Source organism: Crocuta crocuta, unplaced genomic scaffold (genome assembly GCF_008692635.1).
Source record: "Crocuta crocuta isolate KB4526 unplaced genomic scaffold, BGI_CrCroc_1.0 scaffold102, whole genome shotgun sequence".
Lineage (NCBI taxonomy): Eukaryota > Metazoa > Chordata > Mammalia > Carnivora > Hyaenidae > Crocuta > Crocuta crocuta.
The window spans coordinates 2130269-2151921 of NW_027530019.1; the positions used below are offsets into that span (position 1 = coordinate 2130269).

Here is a 21653-nt window from a genome sequence, read left to right on the forward strand (position 1 = left end):
ACACATGTAGCTGTACATTATTCGGTAGCCATACTTTAAAAATTTAAAAAGGAGTCTAAAATACAGTCACTTCAACATGTAATCAATATAATAAGAGTATTAATAGAGATACTTTATATTCCTTTTAATTACCAAGTGTTTTGAAATCTGGTGTATGTTTTATACTTTCAGTTTGGGTGCTAGGCTTACATTAGAAATAATATGCATTTAGATACCCTAAAATTTGCAGCTGGAAAAAGTAGATTCACATACCCAACTTTTGCCAAACATACTTAGTTTTCTGTTATTGAAACCAAGAATCCATCATTCCATTTAAATTAATTAAAATTAAAAATTCCATTTTTCTGTTTCACTAGCTACATTTGAAGTGCTTAGTAGCCACATGTGACTACTGGCTACTGATTGGCTGGAGCAGTTATAGAGAATAGTGATGGCTTCAGTTCTTCAAAAATTACTTGAGTCTTTGTGCCTAGTCCGATGCTACTCAACATAAGAAATACAAAGGAACTTGAAGTCAGAGTTCATTGGTGCCCTTAAAAAGATAAAATGTGGTTATAAGGGTATAAATAAAATAACTTTTCAGAGAAAACCCTTGAATGTAGGCTTTAGAACACATGATAAGGTAGAACTTTGCCCTTCAAAGTCCAGAAAGGTTTAGGAATTAGGAAGGGATGCCTGATGGGGAAATGGCAAAAGCTCAGTGGCAGCAAAGTACAGTGTTTGCATGGAGAACCAAACTAAACGGGACCGATACCGGGTAGTGATTAAGAACTATGCTCCGAAGTCCTGCTCCTTGAGTGTAAATCCTGGCACTTCCACTTCATAATTGCTTCACCTTGGGCATGTTACTAACTTACCTTTTCCTGTTTATTTAATTATAAAATAGGGATAATAATATTTCACAGGGATGTTGTGAGGATTAAACAAGCTAATCCCTATAAAGCACTCAATTGTGCTTACCACTTAAGTGTTCAAGAAATGTTAGCTACTGTTATTAACCGTGTGGCTATTTGCTCTTTGGAGTTTATATATATAAGCAGAACCATTCTATTAAGAACTTGTGCCTCAAAGCATTGAGTTCAAGTTTATATAAACCAGTTGACATTCTAAATGTGGACCATTTTGAGTGTTCCTGAGTCTTAGTTTTCCCATTTGAAAATTTTGGAAAAATTTAACTTACTTCATAATGTTACAGACATTAAATGAGCCCATTAAAGGAAGTAGACTCCTACTTAGTAACTGTAGCTTTGGGAAAGCTACCTCCTTACCTCTCTACCTGCTTTACCTCTCTGAGCCTCAGTTTCCTAATCCACAAGATAAGAAGGAAGTAACAGGATCAAATGTATAATATACATGAACTGCTAAGCACAGTTACTGTCACAAAAATGAACAATTACTAACTTTTGAAAAGATCTTAAATCTTGATGACTCAGAGACCTCTAGCAGCTCAGCAAATCTGATTAAAGTTTTGCATGGCTTGAAATTTAGATGCTTTTGTATTTCTAAGTACTGTAGTCACTTCTGCAGACAGGAAGCAGAATCACTTTTCATTTCCTTATACTTGTGGTTATAGAAGGTAGACAAACAGGAGCCTCAAAAAAAAAAAAAAAAAAAAAAAAAAAAAAAAACAAACCAGCCAGTCAATTTAAGGGAAGGTAGAGGATTGTTTATTACAAATAATACCTTAGCAACAACTGGACAATCTTTCTCCCTTAGAAACACATGAACTGCAAGGAGTTTAAGTCAACCATTGGAAACAAGTTAGCTTCCTGAAGTGAGAGCTTGCCTCTCCTTGTGTTGTTTCAAGAACTGAAAGTACACAATTTGAAATGCAAGACTAGCTTTATCTACATGATAATTAATTCTATTCTTCTTTATTTTCACAAGACTTTATGATGAAACAGATTGACCATTCACCTTATTTAAAATAGTGTATTTTGAGTTGATTCTCAACCACTTGTTCATGATGGTCCTTTAGCTATGGTCAAAGTTGTTATTCAATACTTGAGAGATGTTTTTCACATTTGCAACTGATTTACTGTAATTATTACAGAATTGAAGATATCCACATTTAGGTGACCATTCAGAGCCTAGAACTTGAGAAAACTTGAAATATCAGCAATACAGCTTACAGGCCAAGAAAAAAAATTATAGCAATGTTGTTTGCTAGAGTTCTAGATTAGTTCCATAAGGCAACAGTAAAAAAATACAACCAACCTGAGTGCCTTAAAACAATGATATTTATTCTCTCACGGTTCTGAAAGTGACAAAGGGCAAAGCCAAGGTATTGGCAGCGCCATGCTCCCACTGAACTCTCTGGGAGGAGAACCCTTACTTGTCTCTTGCTAGATTCTGGTAGCTCCTGGCAATCTTTTGCATTCTTAAGGTTTGCAGCTGTATCATTCCTGTCGCTGTCACATGGCCCTCTTCCCTTGTCTCCTCTGTCTTCAGATTGCTCTGTCTTTATTAGGAAACTAGTAGTTGGATTTAAGGGACTACTTTATTTTCATTTATTTATTTGTTTGTTTCATAGGTTATTGTCAAGTTGTTTTCCATATAACACCCAGTGCTCTTCCCAACAAGTGGCCTCCTCCATGCCCATCACCCCCCGTCCCCTCTGCCCCACCCCCATTGGCCTTCAGTTTGTTCTCAGCATTCAAGAGTCTCTCATGGTTTGCCTCCCTCCCTCTCCCCAACTGTTTTTTCCCCTTCTCCTCCCCCATGGTCCTCTGTTAAGTTTCTCTTGCTCCACTTATAAGTGAAAACATATGCTATCTGTCTTTCTCTGCCTGACTTAACTTTGTTCAGCCTAACACCCTCGAGTTCCATCCCATTGCTACACATGGCCAGATTTCATTGTTTCTCATTGCCATGTAGTATTCCATTGTATAGATAAACCACATCTTCTTGATCCATTCGTCAGTTGATGGACACTTAGGCTCTTTCCATGATTTGGCTATTGTGGAGAGTGCTGCTATGAGCATTGGGGTACATGGGCCTCTATGCATCAGCACTCCTGTATCTTAAGGGTCCACTTTAATCCAGTGTTACTTCATCTGAACTTGATTATACCTGCAAAGACCTTAATTCCAAATAAGGTCACATTTACAAGTACAGGGATTAAGAATTCAACATAATATTTTGAGGGGCACAATTCAAACCAGGACATGTTCCTGCTGTTATTAGGAGACCGTACCACAAGGGCAGTGAAAAACTACCCTTCACATATGAAGTTTGTGCCACTCATTGATTTCTCAACTCACTAGCTGTAACCCCCTAGAAAGAAAATGCCAATCAGTATTAGGGGTACAGTTTTTGGGCATGTACACTAAAATTTTACTGGATAATAGAAAGTTTGACATGTATTGAACTCCTGCTTTGTGCCAGGTCCTCTGCTTGGTGCTAGAGATACAAGAAGCCAAGGGTGCCCAGCTCTATTTGGTAGAGCTCCTTCTGGTACCCTGGACTGGTTCCATGACCTTGCTAACAGTAACAGCCTTGTATTAATAAAGTGGGCAAACAAGTTATCCTCAGCACCTTAGTCAGTTAAAGAGCTTATAGAGACTTCCATTAAATATACAGTTTTGTTACATACTTCTATGTCAACAAAATCTGTAAAAGTTGAGGGGATTACATCCTTGCTGAAGAAGAATGAATTTTTTTGAAATTAATTATAAGTCTTTGGAACACTAGGGGAAAGCAAAATGGAGAGCAAATCAAATGGAAAAAGGGGAAGGTTCCTGTCAGCTGTTGTGACTTCCTTGCTTCACTGACCCTTAACCCCTCACCAAGTAGGAACCAGAGATGTTTGTTTTGCTTGGGTGCCCCAAAGTGCAAACACATTTATCACGAACACTTAGAGTTGCCATTGTGGGAAGGTCCTTATTTCCAACCAGTCTGGATATGTTTTCTACAATAATAGAATTGTTTTAGAAAGGAAAGAAATTACCTTCTGTGAGAGTCAAAACACTTCATTTTTATAAGTGTAAAAAGGCTATATAATGTGACCTGACCAAAGCTAAGTAACTATGGTAGTCACTACTGCAAGCTCCATAAGAGAAGTGACCTTGCTTTTCATCACCTTTTATTCTGAGACTATCATGTTTGCCTAGCAAATAGTGAGTGCTCAGTAAATGTGTTAAGTGAAACAAGTTGAAGAATGGGTAAAAAAATAATGCTTTTAAGTCCTCTTTCCTTGGCCATAATGATCTCCAATTGTTAAACAGATTTAAGATTCCTAATAAAAAGCTTCAGGTTAGTCTAACATATTCAGACCTCATCATTTATCTATGTGCTATTAAACTTAATTATTTAAAAGAGAATTCTTTTAATATGTGTTCCATATTATCCAATATTCTCAGCTTCTGCTCTGAACATTTTTCTGGTCTTTATACCTTTTGCAAAATAGGCAGAGGAAAGGAACTAAATCACAGATCTAGCTTCCAGATCTGTTCACTTACTAAGCCTTTTACAATAGTTATCTGGTCCCAGCTGTTGTGCTAAATTTAGGATTTTGGATTATCTGGAAGTGTTCTTTCTGTCTCCCATTACCAAGGTTAATTTGTACAAGTAAAACGTCAGAAAGGAAACTACATAACACAGTATTCAAAAATATCAAATAAAAATCAAATCCACTAGGAGTTAACTTTTGTAGCCATTACAGTTTAAGGAACTGTTGCTGTTTGTCAGAAGTTTCATCTTCATGATAGGAGAACATTTTGCTGAAAATGAAATGTTACCCTCCTGAATGTTCTTAACTCCACAATCTTTGAGTTAAGGTTAATCATTGCAGTTGTCCATGTGATTTTACTGTACATATCAAAACATCTAGAAAATTAATATTTTTCATAATTAAAGTTTCATGTATTCATGAGGCAAAAAAAAGCAAAAACTTAACTGATGTAAAAGTAATACTGTAAAACTTTGGAAACCATAAAAGAGTACAAGACTATAAATTACCTTTATAAAAATGTTGATTTTGGGGCGCCTGGGTGACTCGGTTAAGCGTCCGACTTTAGCTCAGGTCATGATCTCATGGTTCATGGGTTTGATCCCCACATAGGGCTCTGTGCTGACAGCTATCTCAGAGCCTGGAGCCTTCTTCAGAATCTGTATCTCCCTCTCTCTCTGACCCTCTCCTGCTCACACTGTCTCGGTCTGTCTCTCTCTCTCTCTCAGAAATAAAACATTAAAAAAAATTTTTTTAATGCTGATTTATTTATTTTGAGAGAGAGCAGGGGAGGGGCAGAGAGAATCCTAAGCAGACTTTGCTCTGTCAGTACAGAGCCCATGGGAAGCTTGATCCCATTAGTGGGTGGGATCATGACCTGAGCCAAAATCAAGAGTCAGATGCTTAACTGAATAAGCCACCCAGGCACCCCTAAAAAAATCACTTTTAGATTTACCCTAATACTTTCCTGTTTTGATTCTTATATGCAAAATTATTTCTAAAAAAAAAAAACCCAAACTTTTTCAGACAACATCAAGAGCATTGCAGATTGGGTACTTTGTCTCTGTTTTGAGCTCACAACCATATGCACTTTGTCTATAAACTGAGTAGCTAATAGCTGCAGCCCTTGTTAGGACTGCTTTTTTTTTAATTACAGCAGATCCTTCTCATCTGTTTGTGTTGAAGTGATGACACGACATCACAACAAGAAATGTCATCATGTCACATTGTTATAGGACATCAAAATTACAGCTCCTCAACAATAACACAGTGTCAAAAGTGTCTTCCTGCCATGAGTCAGGGTTTTAGGCGTTATAAAAGTTATTTTTAGCACAGCGCGTATCTTGGGAGTTTGTGTTCCGAATCCTACTAAAACCTCTAGTGATTTGGGAAAATCTAGAGAGGGCCTTCTTGTTCTTGAACTGCTCACTCCTTGATGCGCATGGCTGCCCTCTCTCCTGCCCCTGCTGCATTAGACCCGGGTTCCACCGTGTGCTGCAATCCACTCGGGCTCGGTCATAACCCAGAGCCAACATCCCATGTGGAGGAGGAGGAGACTATAATTATCCTCCACGTCTGGGGCAGCCCCGGGATGACATCTCCCCAGTTACCCTGTGTTCTAATAGCGCAGCTCGGATTCCTGGTCCCAGACGCGCGGCAGCCGGCTCTCAGCGCGGCCGGTGGCCGAGCAAGGCCGCAGCGCCTAGCGCCTTCCGAGCCTCCCGGGCTCTGTCAGCCCTTCGCAGCTGCCATTCCCTGCGCGGGTGCAGCCGCCGGGCACCTGCACCAAAACCCAGGCCCGGGGGCCAGCGGCCGCCGGCGCGCGGGGTGTTGCCATAACAACCGGGGTCCAGCCGCGGAGGCCGGCGGGGAGGAAGTGACGAGCGGTGGGTTGGCTGTTGTTGGGACACGTGACCCGGGCAGTGTTTTGACAGGGCAAACAGCAGAGAAAGAACTGGGCGAGCGAGGGGGATCGGGAGCTGGGGCGCCAGAGCTAGAGACAGCGGGCGGGCGAGGAGCTGGCAGAGGCGCGGGGCAAGCGGGCCGGCCGGGGCGACGGGCGGGCGAAGCCCGGGGGCCGCGGGGCTCGGGTGCGAGTCGGGCAGGGGGACGGGCTGAGCCCCGGGAGCTANGCTTGTAGTCTCGGGCCCCCATGGTCTTCTAACGCAGCCCCGGGGCCCGCTGCGCGCCACATTCCGCTCTCGCCGGCCCTGCGCCTCACGGAGCCTCGGGTCTGAGGTGGAAGTGTGATGTGAGCCGCTGCTTGAGCGGCGCAGAGAAGTGCCAAGAGGAGGAGGGTTTGGGACGGGAGAGGAGAGCGAGTTAGTCAGCAGAGGTCGGCTGAGGGAGCCATGAAAACAACTCTCCGGCGGGCAGAGGGGCTGGCGCGGCGCTCGGTGCGACGACGCTGAAGGAAATCCGGGGCCGCGGAGGGACGGAAAGCGCCCGCAGTGGGCAGGCTACGCCGAGCAGGGGCGAGCGCTCAGCTGTAAACACCTCTCCTCAGGCCGACCTCAGGCCTGCCCAGTCAGGGCTGGGGGTTTGGTGGGGCCAGGGGGGCGACCCGGGACAGCCCAGTGGAGTTCGTTTGGGGTTGGGGGCTGGGCGCGAGATGACTCGCGTTTCTTTCTGACCCTCTTATTGTGTAAACTTGGCCGCGGTTGCCACAGGAAGGCTAGCCAGAGGGTAATTACACAGGTGAGGCCCTTCGGGGCGGGCGGGGCTCCTGGCGAGGCGCTAGGGGTCTTGAAGAGTTTCCTGCGCCCAGGCACCTGGACGGAGAATTTCTCTAACCGGCCACTGCGGAGGTGCCTCTGTTCCCAGCGGCGTTTTTTACAAAGGGGTTAGTTAGCTTGTGTTGCTTGAACGTTTTTTTTTTTCTTGCCTGTACTTCCAGGTTATAAATAGATCTTTCTTTTGGTTCAGAGACGCTGTGTCAAGGAAGGACACTTTGGCCTGGAGAGCACACGGGCGGGGAAGAGGGGTGCTGGGTCCGGAGGAGACGGGGCAGGCGGTGCACTGAGAGTTGTGCTTTTTTCAGAGCAGCCGACGGTTGCTGTCACCGCAGTTAGCGCCAGGAAGAGGCCTGTTCACAGTAGTTTTCTTGCAAGATCTGGGTGTCAGAGCCAGGCTAGATTAATTTTATTTTGGTCTCTCTTCAGCATTTTGAAAACGGAGCTGTAGCCACAGAATCAGCGGCGAGCCTGTTGAAAGAACCCACAAGTGTATTTCGCAGCGCCTTGGGTGGAAATTGGATGTGAAAATGAAGCCAGACCGAGGTAAATGACTTACTTCAGTTGGATTTTTTTTTTCCTTTCCTATGCCCCATTTTATAAATGTTAACCTAATTCTGCGGCAGGATCAATTCTTTGCTTGTTACCTATGCCTACTTGTTTCTGTTCCGGGTACCAGCTGGGGTAGAGAAGGGCACAAAGGAAGACAGAGTTAGAATCCAGATGGGAGGATGTGTTCTTCAAAAGCGTTTGTGAAGTAGTAATTTCAAGAGATGCTCTAGTGTAAACTCGAAATGATCAGGAGCAGCGTTTGTATCCGTTGCCACAATAGTTGACGTCTTTCTAGATTCAGTTTTTTTGGTAAAATCAATCTAACCTCAACTTTACAGTTTACAAACGTTCAACTTGAGAACTTGATAAATTGAGAAAATTTAAGACTGAGTTGACAAATACTATTCTGTTACTATTATTGCTTTTATTAGCTGACATTTGTGCTTTAGGCAAACTCTAGAAGTCTGCAAAGCAGTCCAGGGCCTTATTTAAGTGTAAGTAAATGTGTCCTTTCCTTTCTAAACCTGTATTTTCAGGATTTATGAGAGTAACGTATACTCTGGTTTTCAAGGACTTCAAAGGAATTAAAAACGAATTTATCAGTCTTCTTTGGATTAATGACAAGGACCAAGTTTAGGAGGTTATTAATATGATAGTAGGTAGGAGTGAAGACTTTACAGTCAGATGCAGATTTTTGATTTCAAGGAACATTGTTGGAAGAGGATTACTGTATTTGGTAGGGAGTTGGACTAGATGACAGAGTTGAGACTTTAGGATTGGAAATATAATTTATCTTGATATAAATTAGATGCTCACTTTTTAAAAGATAGGTAATGAAATATTATTTCCCTATATTTTTCAAAGTGTATTCATAGAGAAATTTTCTTTTTTAGTTAAAACATGGCTTTGGTGATGGTGTCTTAAAATGCACTAGGAAGAAGTAGAAAAAGCCATACTTGAGTTAGTGGTTTAAATTAGTTTCAAGTGTTTGGCTTTTCTTAAAATCAGCTATGTATGCATGAAATATTAGCAAGTGTATTGTTAGTGAGCAGGTTGCTTGTGTAGAATGCCAAGTTGAGATTTTTAGAGTGTGTCAGTGACTTTGGAAAAATGGCTCCAAGATCAGGAATTGCAAGTCAGAATAAATAAGCAAATAAAATCAAAGTTGCTATTTGTTTTGGGGTTTTTGTTGTTGTTAAAATTTGCTTTAAAGTTATAAACAGCTTAAAATCATAATATTTGCACACATCTCTATTTTAGCCAAAACTAGTACCAAACACAATAAAATGTTATATACTGATATAGATTACCAGGAAAAATATATACCTTTATTCATTAAGACTCATAATTTTTTCTCTTTAAAATTGTAGCTTTCTTTAGAATTATGATGTAAAAATGATAGAATTGCAAGTTTAGTGTTGTGATTATATTTCATCATGATGATATGGGTCTTTAGGCCCATGGCCTTAAAGTATTATCTTTTACTTTGCCAAATAGTATAGAAATACAAAAATAAACTTGTCACAAAACACACTTACCCTTATTCTGTGAGTGTGGTCTTTTCTGTTCTATTTTTAAAAACTGCTGTCACAACCCATTGAATTGATTTCTTGACCTGTAGTTGGAAAGGCACATGATGGGCAGTACTTAGCTAAGTGACAGTAATATTTCATTTTTTTCCACATTGGTGTATAAGAAACTGAGTGAATTCTCTAATTGAAACTTTACTCTTTAAATACCAAAAATATTTTCAACTATAATCATGATGTGTGGATAGACCTCTAAAATGAGGCTAGAAGAGCCCTACAGAGACATGTAAATTTATGAGTTTTTTGGGGGTTTTTGTTTTGTTTTGGCCTGTAGCTTAAATCATGTCACCTGTTTTGGTTTTGGTAAAATCTGCTTTTTAAATTCTCATGCTGTCAACAGTCTTTGCTGTTAATATGTTTATTCTTGCTTCCTTTTAATTTCACTGCTTTTAGTGTCTGGGCTAGAGAACTTGGTAACTATATTTAACATTGAGTTCTCTATAAAATAAGAAGAAATAGGAGAGCACTTCAGATTTCTATGAGAATCTGAGTACAGTGTGTGAATTTTAGTGTAGAGAGACTCAGATATTTGCTTAGCAGGATACAGCTGTGCTTCAGAGAGTTTCTATATAGGTAGTTGGGTGGCTAGTTAAAGAAAAGTTGGTTTAAGTGAGGAACCATAAATATAACAGCTTTAATTAATTCACCTGTCTTTTTATGCAGGCTCAAAGTTCTTTTGGGGGGTTAAATGGGGTCAGTTTTTCAGAGTTTCATATGCTCTTATATAAATCACACCAATAATGTGCACCTAAGGTTTCTAGTTTGTTTTTTTCTAAATTTCTAGTTTTGCTTTCTTAAAAGTGAAATAAGACTTTGCAGAGCAGTCTGGGGATGGTATCTTTTACACTTAAAAACACTTTAAAATTATTAATGTTTCACGCAGTTTTATATATATCTTCTGTATACAGAAGTCAACAGCAATTTGTTTTAGAAAGGGGGGAATATATGTTCATCAAATATGTTCTTTCCAAAGCATTCAGCAGTTTTCACAGAAATAACCAGTTTTGCACTCATTTCATTGATTTATATAATAAATTAGTTATTATACATAATAACTAAATAAATTAGTTATTATACATAGAGTGGCATGAATAGCTTTTGAGAACAAACACCAGATTCTAATTAACTGGTAGAAGTAGAAATGTGCAGACACCTGGAAAGTACCCTGTTAGTAGCCAGTTTGCTTTTATGGAGGCCGTGGAAAGCATTGGTCCATCTTGCTCATTGATTAAGGGCAAGTTGGTTAAGAAAGCTTCTGTACTTTCAGATAATTAAGATATGAAATGTAGCTATTGTCCTATATAGTAACAATAGTTCATAGTATTTTACCATAGTCTAAGGAAAAAAAAATTTTTTTTTAAATTTTTAAGTAGTTACGTAACATCACTTGGGCAGCACAGCCAAAGATGAGTCTTTGATGTTATCACTGGCACAGGATTTGCGATCAGACTTGTTTGCATCTTTGTACCTTTCCTTGCTAGCTAGGTAATCTTCCATCAAATTATTGAATCCCTTAGAGTTTCGGATTCTGTGTACAATGGGGATAATTCTAATTTCTCATAGTTGTTAGAATGAAATATGACAGTGGTTAACACATAGTAGATTTTAAGTAAATGGTACCTTTTATCATGTTAAGGCATTATAGATGCCTAACAGTTGGCCAGTTACAAAACAATGTTTGAGGAAAGAAAATAGGGGCACCTGGGTGGCTCAGTCGGTTGAGCGTCAGACTTTGGCTCAGGTCATGATCTTACAGTTCGTGAGTTCGAGCCCGGCATTGGGCTCTGTGCTGACAGCTAGCTCAGAGTCTGGAGCCTGTTTCAGATTCTGTCTCCCTCTCTCTCTGACCCTCCCCTGCTCACACAGTCTCTCTCTCTCTCTCAGAAATAAATAAAACATTAAAAAAAAAAAGAAAGAAAATCAAATGTGCGGTAACCTCATACTGTTTTTGTTTTGTTTTGCATTCATAGTGCTCAGTCTGCTAAAGCTCAAGCAGATTTAATTGGCTTTTAATATATAGCCATCTGAGAAAATAGAAAAGCTATGACAGTATGCCTGACATATATGTATAATTTCTTTATACTGTCATTTGTTATAATTATAGCTTAAAATGTAGGGGGTGGCATGGCTGGACTAAACTTCCTGTGAATAGATTTTTAAATCTATTAAATGTGTTAAACTGCTGACAAGAGCTAGGTAGCTGGGAGGTTCAACAATGTTATTCTGTCTTGTACTCAAGGATGTAAATTTTGGACCTGGTTTTAGATATTGAATGCCCAGTATTAAAAGTCTAAAGCATCACCTTTGCACAGAAAACAATTAAAACACTTTATGATTTTAACATTTAGTAATTGTTTTATAAATGTCTAGTATTTTTGAAGTCCTAAATATGGTATTGCATGAAAATCAAAATCTTAATTTTTTTTATTTTATTTTTTAATGTTTTATTTATTTCTGAGAGAGACACAGCGTGGGCATGGGAGGGTCAGAGAAAGAGAGATACAGATTCTGAAGAAGGCTCCCGGCTCTGAGCTAGCTGTCAGCACAGAGCCCGATGTGGGGCTCAAACCCATGAACTGTGAGATCATGATCTGACCTGAAGTCGGATGCTTAACCGACTGAGCCACCCAGGCACTCCAAAATCTTTTTAATTTTAAAGATAAAAGTCAGTTGCTATGCTTTATGCTTTGGTTCAGAACACTTTTTTCACCAGACATTTCTAAGAGTATTTGACTTCAACTGTTATGAAAAACTAAGGCCATCTATAAAACCCTATAAATCATCAATAAATTAACAATTTAAAATATTATATTTCAATTCATATTTGAATACACATTATTGGTGATTTATGATTTTTAAATAAACACTATTAGTGTGAAACATGTTTCACAAACAAAATACCAAACAGATAGCAAATACCAAATAGATTTGTTTTTTTGAGCTTAAAACTGAGAGGAGTGCAGTCTTAGTTATTTCCCTTGTTAGGGATTTGTGTCCCCCCTCCCCAAATTCATGTGTTGAAATCGTAACCTCCCAAAATGACGGTGGGGAGGGAGTAAAGCCTTTAACAGGTGATTAGGTTGTGAGGGTGGTGGCCTCATGAATGGCATTAGTGCCCTTACAAAAGTGGCCCCAGAAAGCCCTTCCACCATCTGAGGTCATGGTGAAAAGCAGCCATCTACGAGGAAGCCAGCTCTCTCCAGACTCTGAATCCGCTGGTGCCTTGATCCTGGATTTCCCAGCCTTCAGAACTGTGAGAAATAAGTTCCTTTTGTTTATAAGCCACTTAGTTTATGGTATTTTGTTACAGCAACCTAAAGAACTAAGAGACTCCCCTCCCCACTTTTTATTATATTACAAGTTTAGGCTTTAGCCTTAGTGTAACAGTGGCTTATGAACTTACCTAGGGCAACCCTATTAACCTCAAGCAATTTCTTCCTAGGCAACTGAAATAGGAGAAAAGAAGTGGTTAGACCTAGAAAAACAATTAGAAAGGGAATAAGTTGCCTTGCTTATTTGCTTAAAATAGCTCATTGTTAGCCAGTATAAATCAAACAATAGAAAAGAGAGGTACTGGAGGAAAAGAAATGTTGACAAGATTGAGTCGTCTAGATTAATAAGCCTTTTATTAAATTCCCAGGTGGAGGTTGTGGTGGTAATGTTAATAACAACAGCTAACCCTTGTCTATACTATGTGCCAGACATTGTTCCAAATAGTTTACATGTATAATTCACTTAATCTTCACAGTTGCTCAAGGAAGTAGATGCTTTTGTCATCTTCATTTTATAGATAAATGAATCTGAGTCACAGAGGGAGATTTGGTGAGTTACCCAAGGTCACATAGCTAGCAAGAGGGCTAGCCCAGATTTGAAGCAGTCTCAAGTATATACTTTTAATCCTCTGACATTATAAGATACTAGGACCAAATGCTTGATGAAAACACAAAAACAGATCTGGTAAGTATGGTGATTCTGGAAAACTACTTCTCTGTCTCACCTTCTTCATCTTTACAATGAGGGAAGTAATAGTACCTTGCTTATGGTTGTTTTCAGGATTAAATAAATGTATTTAATGTTCTTAGAACTGTGGCTGGCACATGGTAAACATTCACTTGTGAACTGCTTTTGTTATTAAATATACTCTAAGAATTTAATCATTTAGAGGACAAAAGAAAGGAGCTAATTCAACTGTACATGTTTTGTATACACCCTGTGATCTCAAGGAAGAAGTTACTGCTGGTCTATCATCCATTTACACTGATGGGTCTTGACACATCAGTAGCTGTTAAATAATTGCTGGCTTGATTTAACTTCTGAAATTAGATACTAATAGGATTGACATAGACATTCCCTGTCTATGTTTTTGCCAGTCGTCTAGTAAGACAGAAATGATTCAGTGGATGGAACACTGTCATTTCTTTGAAGCATGAGAAAAAAGATAATTGGAAGGCAGAATTGAGAGGCTAATGTGTGTATAGGGAATATGACTTAAAAGGTGATTTCACTTTGAAAAAGTGAAGAAACCTATGAAGACTGAGCATTCTGCATTGTGAACAAGTACAGAAAAAAATGGTTAAATAAAAAACATTTATATTTATTTACTCTTTTGTCTTCTCAACTTTGTATCTAATTATGGGAATACTTTCCCCCATTTGAGGCTGAGGGTATTAAAAACTAAGGTAATATCCAACTTAGAATTCTAATTTAATACTGACTTTTTTTGGTAGTAAAAAACCCCACAAAATTGTGGTACCTGGAAACAGTATTTTTCAGTATGTGAACCAGTTTGTGAATAGTTAATTCTGTCTTTGCTCAAATGGGTGAATATTAGGCTTTCATGTTAAACTGAAACAAGATGGACTGGGTAACAATGCCAATACCAAGTCAAAATATTAGACAATAATTGGTGTATAATACCAAAGACAGGAATAATTGGAGCTGAGTTTTCTCATGTTTTCCTTTTCATACAAAAGATACTGATCCAATAAAATTATAATAAGGCCTTTTGCATTTTTCTCTCCTTGTTCACCATGCTCAGCCCTACTGGCTGTCTTTAAGGTTTTTGATTACCATTCAGGACCTCACATGGATTTTTCCTTCTGCCTAAAAAGCCTTTCTCCTAAGGCATCAAATGGATGGCTCATTGTCATCCTTCTGATCTTGGCTTAAATGTCACTTTTCATAGAGGCTTTCTCTGACTAGCCTAGCTAAAGTGTTCAATTAATGTTAGCTGCTATTACATTTATTAAATTAGATGTCCTTTATTCTGTGTCTTAGCAGTCTGTTTCCTTCACAGCATTTTGTAAATGTTTGTTTATTGTCTGTCTCCACAACTAGATTTTTAAGTTCCCTGAGACTAAGCACCTTGTTTCTTGTTCACAGCTGTATTCCTATTACTTAGCAGACATCCTTGTGTAGGGTAGGTGCAGTTTAGGTGCATAGGAGGTGCTTAATGTATATTCAGTGAAAGAATGAATGACTAGGGTGTCTCAGTGTTTGTGGAGCAAAGAGGTGTATGAGCAGAGGTCAGCAATCACTTGACTGTTTTATTCGAACCACCTGGAATTCTGCCAGTTTGGGGATTTCTTTGGATTATTGACTGTTAACCTATTATCACAACTTCATGCCCAGTTTTCAAAAAATAGATTTAAAGTACATTAACCCATAACTTAAAAGCAGCCTGTATTTTTAAATTGATTAAATCTCATTGAATTGAAATACAACATTGTAAAATAACAAAGGAGTAGGCAAAAACTATTTGGTATAGGTGATCCCCTGTTTGTACTTATCTGATTAACCAATGATCCACATACAAGCATTTTGTGGAAGCTCTCTGCCATCCACCCACCATTCAGCATTTGTTCCTGTTGGCTGTTTCTCTGAGAGAAAAGATTACATTGGTTGAAGAACTTCAAGTTTATCAGTACAAGAGGTAGGGTAGGTTAATAGGAAAAAGACTCAAAGGATTTAAAGTTTAGATTTGGGACCCATTCTGTCACTTACAGTTCTGTGACTTGGGTTAAGCCCCAACCTTGTTTTCTCTTCCATAAAATGTACTGTCAAGTGTTGCTTCTGAGCTTCAGGTGAGATTATGTGTCAAAGAGTTTTATAAACTGTGAAGTGCTGTATATGTTGACTAGTTTACCCAGTAGACATAATCATTTGTGTAGATAAACAAAGGGCCAAGTGTTTCTAAAGCACAGCTAACTGCATCTTAGTTGGGGACACTCAGCATAAACATCCATTCTTACAGTGCCTGATTTTTACTATTTTATTAATTTTTTTTATTTTTTTTTAATTTTTTTTTTTTCCTAGGAGAGAGAGAGACAGCGTGAGCAGGGGAGGGTCAGAGAGAGAGGGAGTCACAGACTGAAACAGGCTCCAGGCTCTGAGCTGGCAGTCAGCACAGAGCCCGACGCGGGGCTTGAACCCACAAACCGCGAGATCATGACCTAAGCGAAAGTCGGACGCTTAATAACCGACTAAGCCACCCAGGCGCCCCTGATTTTTACTATTTTAAAAGTTGTCCCTTAGGCTGACTGGAATGATACTAACTAGAGATTCACTTAGATTAATAAATGTATACTTAATTAAACATTTTTAAAGAATATTAAAATGATGGCCGTATTTTGGTATGAAAGCTCAGAGGGTCCTTTTTAGTAGCATGCTATGAAGCAGGAAGAGGTAAAACCCTAAGGCTATAAGGTCAGGCAGATAGAAAGTCTAACTTCAGCACTTAGCCAGCCAAATAACCTTGAGCAAATTGCATAGCCTATCTGAACTTTATGTCTTTGCGTTCTAACACCATCAGCCCTTACGGACTATAGGAGAGATGAACTGAGAATCTGTGGTTTAGCACCCTAGCATATGCCTGGCACAGGATAGGGATTGGTTAAGTGTTTTACTTCCAAGGAAACACAGCTTGAATCATCTGCACTGAAGAGTGTTTTCATGCTCTGTTGTGAAAACTAGTCATTATAGGCATAAGAGATCAACAGATTCTTATTGTTTGTTACTCTGAAACTTGTATTCTTCAACATATAACTAGAGGAACTCAAAGCCAGTTTGAACTACACATCTATAATGTGCACGAAATGAGAGAAAAAGTGGATAATGGGAACACACCAACTATTTCTGGGTGATAATACACCACAGTGAGCATTTATAGCAGCATTGGGGTAAAGAGATTGAAGTGTAGAGGTAGACATTAGGAGGTTGATGTAAAATATTAAAGTGGTGAGATGGTGCCCCAAATTGTCTTTTTCCTCATTTCAGAATATTACCCAGGATTGATTTAGTGCTTAGAGCATGGCCCTTCCACTTTGAATTTAGACTTGCTCCATAATGTTACAAGTAATGGCCATTATAGATTAAGAAATCTTTGGTAGACTATCCTGGGAATCTAGCCATAATTCACATTATTTATAAGTAATATTTATTACAGGTATGACCATTATTTGGACTTAAAAACTTATCCCTTGGGGAATGGAACTAATTTGTCATTGGGGATTAGCATTTTAAATAAGTACAAAGTTTCCATTTTTTATTTTCTCACTTATCAAACCTACATATTCTTGAATAAAATTAAAATGTATCTCTATCTGAAATCAGGGACACATGGGTGGCTCAAGTTGGTTAAGCATCTGTTTGATTTCAGCTTAGGTCATGATCTTATAGTCCTTGAGACTGTATAACTCTATATCAAGTTAGTGGCTTGATATTGTAATCTACAATAGTGGCCAGTTTTTACAACATGGAAATTGGCAGCGCTACAAACCAGGTGCTTTTTCCTCTGGAGAGCCAGTTGGTAGACATTTACTGTCATACCACTGCATGTATCTCCTAAAAGTAAGAATATAGCCCTTCATACCTGCAGTGCATTTATCATACTCAAGTAATCTAACACTGGTACAATGCTAATATCTACTATACATTGTATATTCACATTTCTCAAGTTGTCCCAATATTGTCTTTAATCATGTTGCCTTTTTAAGAAAGTAAATCGCTTCCTGTTACAGAAGGGGAGTTAGATTCTGATGTTGAACAACATTTAGAAAGGTTTTAGATTATATCATAAGAATAGGTAAAGTGAATGAAAGCATTGGTGTTTGGGAAAAAATTAGGTCATGTATATAGGACAGTTAAGATTTTAGCTGACTTTTCCTTATTTTGATTAGCTTTAAAAAAGATTACTTGGACAAAATAGATTGAAGAGAATGAGTATTGATGAAATTCCAAGATTTTCTTGATTGAAATGAATTATATTTGAATTGGAGAGGAATTAAATTTTTAATCCTAAAGCCTCAGGCTGCCTCTCTGACCTCATTTTTTTAGTATGCTTGTAAGATCCCTGCAGTCTAGACACATTGCTCTTGCTGTTCTTCAGTCACCAGAAGCACGTTAACACCATGCAGCCTTTTCATTTACTGTTCCTTTCTGGAATACAAGTCTCATGATGCTGGCCATTACTGCATTTGACTTTGTGCTCAGTTGTCACCTCCTCAAAGAAGGCTTCCTCACTATCCTATCAAGAAAAGTACAGTCTTTTATTTTCTCCGTATACTACATTAGTGTTCCTTGTAGTCCTTACCACTGTTTGACCTGACGTTCTGTATTTATTTACTTATTTGTTTTTCTCCCCAGTAGGAATCCAAGCATCATGAGGGCAGGGACTTAGTGACGTTTGTTCACTAAGGTGTTTCCCCATGTGTGACTGGTGCCTGACATTTAGTACCTGCTCGATAAATATTTATTATTAAATGAATGTTTGCATGAATTTTAGTATCTTTGTGATAAAACATTAGTGTAAAATTTTATGCATTCATTTCCTATGATTTGTTAGTTTTATAACCTTAAGAATTAACTCTCTAATACCAGTTCTTGTTTATAAATGGGAATATTTATGCCCCCTTCTCAAGGCTATTGGAAGATCAGATGAAATAACTACACAAACATAAAATATTTGACAACTGAATAAATGGTAAAAAATGTGTACCATCAGAGTTTGTAAGAAACAATATCAGCTGGTGTGATTAATTTCATGGCACAGACTGTCTTTGTCATGGTCAATAGCTCTATTGAGCCGTAAAGGACAGGTATGTTTGGGATAGGTGGAAGTTTACAGAGATTGAGAGGGGGAGGCCTGGAAGAGAGGACAATCTGAGCAATTAAGATGTTCAGGGGATAGCAGGTAGACTACCATGAGTTGTAGGGATTTCTTAGGAATGAGGAAAATTAAGGTTTCAAATGTCAAGCTAAGGGATTTGAGCTTCATTCACCTGATAGGCACTATTAAGTAGTTTGGTCTGATTAAAGAGAGCTTAATGGAAGAATAATTTGGCAGTATATTTCTATTTTCATTATAAACTAGCAAAGAATTATTATTGTATATCCACAGTTTTAAAATCAGTTTTTAGCCCTTAAAATTACATTATGACTTGGTATTATAAAAATTACCTGATATTCATCTCTGTTGGCTAATCTTTTTTCTTCTCCATCTATTTTCCCTTTGCCACCATTCTTTAATATATGAAGGATTAGTGTTCTCTTTTATGAACATTCTTGGGAATATTAACATGGTAGACAATTCTGACAAGGCCATAGCTATTGTTTTATGATACTCTTGTCAGAGTAGTTAACTTATACTATTTATTTTAAAGTAGCCGTGTTATAATAAATTAAAAAAAAAAAGATAAAATTGGAGGGTTTTTTCCCTCTCAGTTCAGACAGTTGCTGGGAGAAACTTCATAAACTCTGGGATTATAGGCCCTTGTATCTTCCAACCACATGTGAACTCTGGGTGCAAAAAGATCCCCACAATACTGATAAGCTTCCCTAGCTATGTTAAGGAGGGAATGAACATATATCTTACCTGCTACCCAACCAAATACTTTCACACCAAAGCTTCAAGAAAAGAAATTTTTTTGGCCATAAGAGGGATTTGTTCAGTGTATTGTGATAGAGCACAACGCAGGAAATCGTAGATCTCTTCATTTATAACTTCTTAAAAAGTGTTTGGGATGTGTGTTTTTAAGTTGGTATTCTCATTCAGAAGTTGGAATAAGGAAAATACCTATGCCTTTGAGGAAGTTTGTTCAAGTCTTAGTAATTACTGTGTCAATTAAATGCTGGTCCAGAGGCGTATTTCTGTAGTTCAACATATAACAACCCTGACATGTGTCTTGTAGTTTATGTTGCAGAGTTCAGGTGTCTGCTGGAGAACTCTGAATAGCTAACAATGGAAAAAGTCCTTAGATTACATTGTGGTACAGATTAAATTCCATTACAAAGAGCATGGGACATTAAAATCCTTTTGTTATTCTGAAATTACTTTGAAAATCGTACTATTCCTAGAAATCACAGTTGGGAAGGCCTTTACAAAGTGTGAGTCTGTTTCATTTTTATAGTTAGGAAAACCTAAGGCACAGAGAAAAAGAAGTAACCTGTCCAACTATTAAAGTAAAATTCAAATTTCTACTAGCCAGTCCAGTGTTTCTATATTTCTGCCTCTAGCAAGGGCACAATTGCCTCTAGGTTCTACACCAGAAATGACATAATTAACGATTAACCAGCCTTCATAGGGAACTTGAAAGAAACAAAGATTAGGTCGTTATTTTATAACATTGTTTTCCAAATAAAATATACCTTCCTCCAGAATAAAGCCAAATGATAGTAGACTGGAAGTGAAAAGTATATTTCATCCTTGAAAACAGGATGCTAAAAAGAAAAAATATAATAAAATTAAAAATTAGAGAAAATATCTAAAATTTAAAAATCAAGAATATGGGGCGCCTGGGTGGCTCAGTTGTCTAAATGTTCGATTCTTAATTTTGGCTAAGGTGATGATCACAGGGTTCATGAGCTCAGTTCATGAGTTCGAGCCAAGCGTAAGGTTCTGCAGAGACTGCTTCGGCTTCTCTCCCTCTCTCTGCCCCTTCCCTGCTCGTGCTCATGCACTCTCAAAACTTTAAAAATAAATAAATAAAAATTGAGAATTAGCAGTGTAAGCTTATTATTTAGAAATACAGAGAAAAGTCTGTCTTTAATTTGTCATATGGAAACAGGGCTAGTTACGTACTTAAAGGGGGTATCAATATTTAAATTAGGTAATCCATGTAAAGTGCTTAGACTAGTATTTGATTCTGAAGAAATAAGATGCTGCCTATTATTAATACATTAACATTTCTTTAAGATAAGTACTTATTCTGAAGGAAACTTACAAAGGCTAAGAGGGTGGCTTAACCCAGGCCAGGGAGGAGCCCCTTTCTTTAGGATGATTAGGTAAGGCCTCCCTGAGAAAGTAGGGTGGAGATATGAAGGAGTCAACTATGTAAGGATGGAGGGATAGAACATTCCAGGCCAAGGGAGTACTATGTGCAATGGTCTTGAATTTATCAAGAGACTGGCACACTTTAGTAACTGAAATAAGAACGTATACCATAATTTGTATTTCCTTCATTTGTTCACTTTAAATTGTCTCCTTTGTTAGAATATTCTCCAAGGACTGGGACACATCTGACTTCTTCACTCACACTTGTAATAGTGGTTGGTATGGAGGTGGCATTTATTAGACACTTGAAAAGTCATTTAAGTGCCTATTGCACGCATAATCACCATCAGTGCCTTATGGGTGAGGACTTGATCTTTTCCTTTCAGACAAAAGTAGGTTAGGATGCAGTGAGTTGCACATGGTAACTTCTTTTTTTAAAAGAGCATCTGAAAAACTGATAGACATTGTCAAATATTTCAAATATAAAATAAAAATTTTATATTTTGATCAGTGAGTTTCATGGAATAAAAAAAATTCAGTGTAATAATTTGAGTTAACCATTTTATATCTCTAACTCCTGTGAAGTTCAGATTTTCTTAGGAGATGGAATGGAAATCCTCTCTGGGATAGTCCTGGTTTATGCCTGTTACCTCTGTGCCCGGCCCTCTTTCATTGTCATCTTTCATTCTAAATGTATCATTGTTTGGACAAAGAATTTTATGGTCACCCTAATTATTAGCCATTTTGCTGTCCTGGTAGAGCACTCTATAACACCTATTTCATTCTGTATTAAAATAGCTTAAATATAGCTTGAGGTAGACAATTTGCCCCAGTGATGCTCTCTGTAGGAAAGTACATATAATATTTTATAATTTATGTGGACTCTTGTATAAATGAAGGGATTGACAACATGGAATACTTGCTTTGATTTAGTACAACACTTAGACTTTGTTTCAGACATGATTGGTTTCTAAGCTGTTTTTACCAAAGTACACATATTTTGACAAAATGTTCTTTTTATTCAGAGTCATCCAAATTCTTTTGAATGATGCCTTCTGCGA

General features: G+C 38.2%; 1 protein-coding gene across 4 annotated transcripts in view; it reads left to right on the plus strand.

The window, feature by feature from the left end:
• The first annotated feature begins 6500 nt into the window (after positions 1–6500).
• ATOSA (atos homolog A) overlaps positions 6501–21653 on the plus strand; it is a 95253-nt gene continuing 80100 nt past the window's right edge. For 2 of the 4 annotated variants that reach the window (XM_077764382.1, XM_077764384.1), the window contains exons 1-2: positions 7024–7292; positions 7612–7728. In XM_077764382.1, coding sequence (XP_077620508.1) covers positions 7713–7728 — 16 coding nt within the window. In that variant the 5' untranslated portion in view covers positions 7024–7292; positions 7612–7712. Of the gene's footprint in view, positions 6541–7019; positions 7293–7611; positions 7729–21653 lie in introns of those variants that run through there. The other 2 variants (XM_077764383.1, XR_013335204.1) reach the window with 2 other exon arrangements.